The sequence below is a fragment of the Limulus polyphemus genome, unplaced genomic scaffold, assembly GCF_000517525.1.
Source record: "Limulus polyphemus unplaced genomic scaffold, Limulus_polyphemus-2.1.2 Scaffold2322, whole genome shotgun sequence".
Classification (NCBI taxonomy): Eukaryota; Metazoa; Arthropoda; class Merostomata; order Xiphosura; family Limulidae; genus Limulus; species Limulus polyphemus.
In genome coordinates this window covers 166,660-170,411 of record NW_013667932.1, presented here as the reverse complement: position 1 = coordinate 170,411, position 3,752 = coordinate 166,660, and the positions used below count along the sequence as shown (strand labels likewise).

Sequence of the window (3,752 nt, the reverse complement as noted above, 5' to 3'; positions counted from 1 at the left end):
AAACATTAGACCTATTTAATATATGCTTCTGTTCTCAAACTTTTGTTTTTAATATTCAATTCGCCCAGATTATTGGAATTAAAACGATGTTTCTTAATTTTATTTTTCAGATTCTTGGTTTATGTATCACCAGGTTGGCAGGACAATACAGACGAGCCCCATTCTGTGTTAATACTGAGGTGAGTGACGAAGATAAGGTGTTTTGTTTTTGTTGTTTCTGTAGAAAAAGTTAATGTGCTACACACACACACATATTTCTTGATACTTGGTTGACACAATCATCAGTTTGGGAGGCGCGAAAGTTACTGCGTAATTTAACTTGAACATAAATATTTTAATTAAGTTAGAAACAAATAGTTTTCTGTTTGTGGTGTTTAAACTGGTTGAATGCACGGCTTACCCGAGTAATAATTCTAGACTAAAGTTAACATCAACGCCCTAATTACGTGTACCTGTTTACATGTGCTCGACTCCATAGCTATGGCTGGGTTATAGAGAGTTAGCCCGTCACGCGCAGCACGTTTAATGCCACTAACAAGTTGTCGGCTCGACTGAGTGTCACCTGGGCTGTGACCACGTTGGGTACTTGACATGGCGACTGCGGGCCTTCGCACTACATCATGTATAAATGGAGCACTCCCAGTGACAGCGGGTTATCCCGACCGCACGGGGTTCGTAACGTCCCACACAGAGAACACGTACAGCTGCGCCGCGAGCTCGTCTTTGAGTCAAGCCGCCATGGCCACAAGGGGCTTGTCACGTTCCGGAATTGCTAGATGTAAGGGTCGTTCCGCACGGTATCATGGTGCGCCTATGTGGCAATAGTCGCCGCTCAGAGCGCGTTAGAGGTAGGAACAGCGGGAAGTTAGACAGTCAAGTTAACTTGCTGTTCTGTTGGAGTAATGGCAAAACTCTTTTGACCTTGGTGGCTCACAGCTGAGTGGGAATTACTGTGGCCGTCGTAGCATGACGTAGTGTATTTAAGTTTGACCAGGGTCGCTGACATTTTATCCAAAAACCTATAATAATACGTTCTTACTTTTGCTTCTACTTGCGCCTAATAAATTTAAGCATTTTTGAACAACAACAACAAAATCCTTCCGAGGTTGTATCTGATGAACGTCTAATAAACAGATGCTGTAAACGTGTGTCCATAACATAACAATGTTTTGGGACAACATGGAACATATTGGGCCATCTCGGCTGTTCCATCCTCTAAACTAAATTAAAATAGTTAAAACAAAATAAAAAATCTTAAAGCCAGCCCTTCTCATTCATATATTTATCAAGCTTTTTCTTAAACTCACTTAAATTTACTGCCTCTACAACATCTGAAGGCAACCCATTCCAAAGGCCAACCATTCTGTTAGAAAAATGAAACTGTCTTAGCTGAAGATGACCCCTACCTTGCTAAAATATATATTTGTGTCCCCTAGTTCTACTATTCTCACTGTTAAATATAAAAAAATGATACATGAACACTATAAATTCCCTTTATAATCTTAAACATCTCAATCAGATCCCTCCTAACTCTTCTTTTTTCAAGAGAAAACAATTTGAGAGCTTTCAGCCTCTCCTCATATGACAACATCTCCATCCCAAGCACCATTCTAATAACCCTTTTGTGAACCCTTTCCATCAATTTAATGTCTTTCCTGTGGTAAGGAGCCCAGGAATGAACACAATATTCCGAATGTGGCCTAACCAGTGACCTATACAATGAAATCATAACCTCGTTAGATTTGTATTCAATATTTCTGTAGATATAACCTAAAATCCTTATTGTCCTACCACTAACAAAAGCACACTGCTTGGATGGCTTTAGAGACTGATCAACTCTTACACCAAGATCCCTTTCATTCATAACACTGATAAGGTTATTCCCATCCAAAATATAGTTATATTTCAAATTTTGATAACCCACATGCATTATCTTGCATTTATTATAATTCAAAACAATCTGCCATTTATTTGCCCAACTCAATAAATGAGTTCAACCCTTTTGTAAATCAGCAGCATCCTCTTCACATACCAAAAACTTTAATTTCATCTGTAAATTTAAGTATTTTATTGACTATTCCTTCATCTGTCATTGATGTAAATCAAAAAGAGCAAATATCCTAAGACTGAGCCCTGAGGTACCCCACTTGTGACATTAATATAGTTTGACTGAACTCCATTTGTAACAACCCTCTGCTTTATTCCATCCAGCCACTCTTCTATCCAATTTGCTAACTTATCCCCCACACCTATAGAGCTAAATTTTGTACAAGCCTTTTGTGTGACACTTTGTCAAATGCCTTCTGAAAACTGTGATACACCAAATCTACACCCTTACCTCATCTACATAAGCAGTAACCTTTACAAAGAATGTTAAAAGATTTGTAAGGCAAGATTTTCCCTTAGTGAAACCATGTTGACTATCCAATAAAATTCTAAACTTTGTTAAAAGACTTTGTAAAGCATCTTTTAACAGACTTTCCAAAACTTTTCCCACAACTGATGTAAGACTAATGGATCTATAATTACTGGGACAATTTTTGTCACCTCCTTTGAAAATAGGAGTTACATTATCTAACTTCCAATCCTCTGGTACTTGCCCACTATTCAAGGACTGACAAAAAATAGTAGTAAGTGGCTCACATATCCAATCTTTAACCTCCTTTAAAACCCTTGGGGAAATATTATCTGGCCCAGGAGCCTTATCGTTTTTTAAACTTCCCAATTTTTTCTTAACCATGCTATAAGTGATGTTTTGTAGCAGTTAGGCTTCGCTGCACGAAAGGATTCATAAAAGAGTGACGTTTTACGCTAACATATTGACCGATAAAACTTACAAATGGTTTGATTATGTAAACTATTAAATTTTACATTAATGGAATATTCATATTCTATAAGATATATTCCAAAATCAATAATCGTATGTGTTAATATTTTATGCTGCAGCTAATCAGTTATGACTAAATATTTTTTTTTTGTTCTGATCAATATATATATATATATATATATACAGTTTTTGATGAGATGGCGCTTTTCGTTTGGTTGACAAATGCGGCTTCTTACACGTACAGGTGGAATAATGAGTGAAAGGAAAGAAGAGTGTCTTATAACATGTCAACTACGCTACATCTGCCGTATCCAATGACAACGAGGCCTTTTGTCAAATAGGGTTTACCGGATCGGCTGGGATACGACAAACACAATAATTAGTGTTAGTAGTTTTAGTATTGGATGAGCTACATTGTCAATCATGTATTTCTTAAAAAATCTCCCAGTGGGTGGGCCAGTGCTAAGTTGACGGAGTTACAACGCTAAAATCCGGTGTTCGATTCCCTGTGGTGGCCAGAACGCAGATAGCCTATTGTATAGTTTTACGCTAACGCAAGCAAGCCAACAAAAATAACCTTAAAATTATGATTGTAGCACCAATTAACCCAAATAACCGGTATTTTACGATTGATGTTAAGGAAACGTGCAGAAGTTTGATGTTTGGCATGAACCAATATTTTTAAATTATTTACAGAAATTTTAATTCGATCATGGTTATTACTGCTTGTATTGTTGTAAACAATAAGGCCACGCTTTTTTTCAAACATTTATCGATTTAAAAAATGAGAATGCTTGATATGGTTTTATTTTCGGTGCTTTCAGTTTTTATTTATTTTCAAGCAAAATAAATTACACAACAGTAAATGAGATAAAAGAAACGGCTTTATTTAGTCTATTGATTGTTCTTAACAAATTTTTAAATC

General features: G+C 36.6%; 1 protein-coding gene across 3 annotated transcripts in view; it reads left to right on the top strand.

Annotated features, from left to right (window-relative positions):
- Positions 1 to 3,752, top strand: part of LOC106466614 (metalloprotease TIKI1-like) — a 37,928-nt gene that overhangs the window by 883 nt on the left and 33,293 nt on the right. For all 3 annotated transcript variants that reach the window (XM_022394655.1, XM_022394656.1, XM_022394654.1), the window contains exon 2: positions 111 to 179. In XM_022394655.1, coding sequence (XP_022250363.1) covers positions 111 to 179 — 69 coding nt within the window. The remainder of the gene's footprint in view (positions 1 to 110; positions 180 to 3,752) is intronic.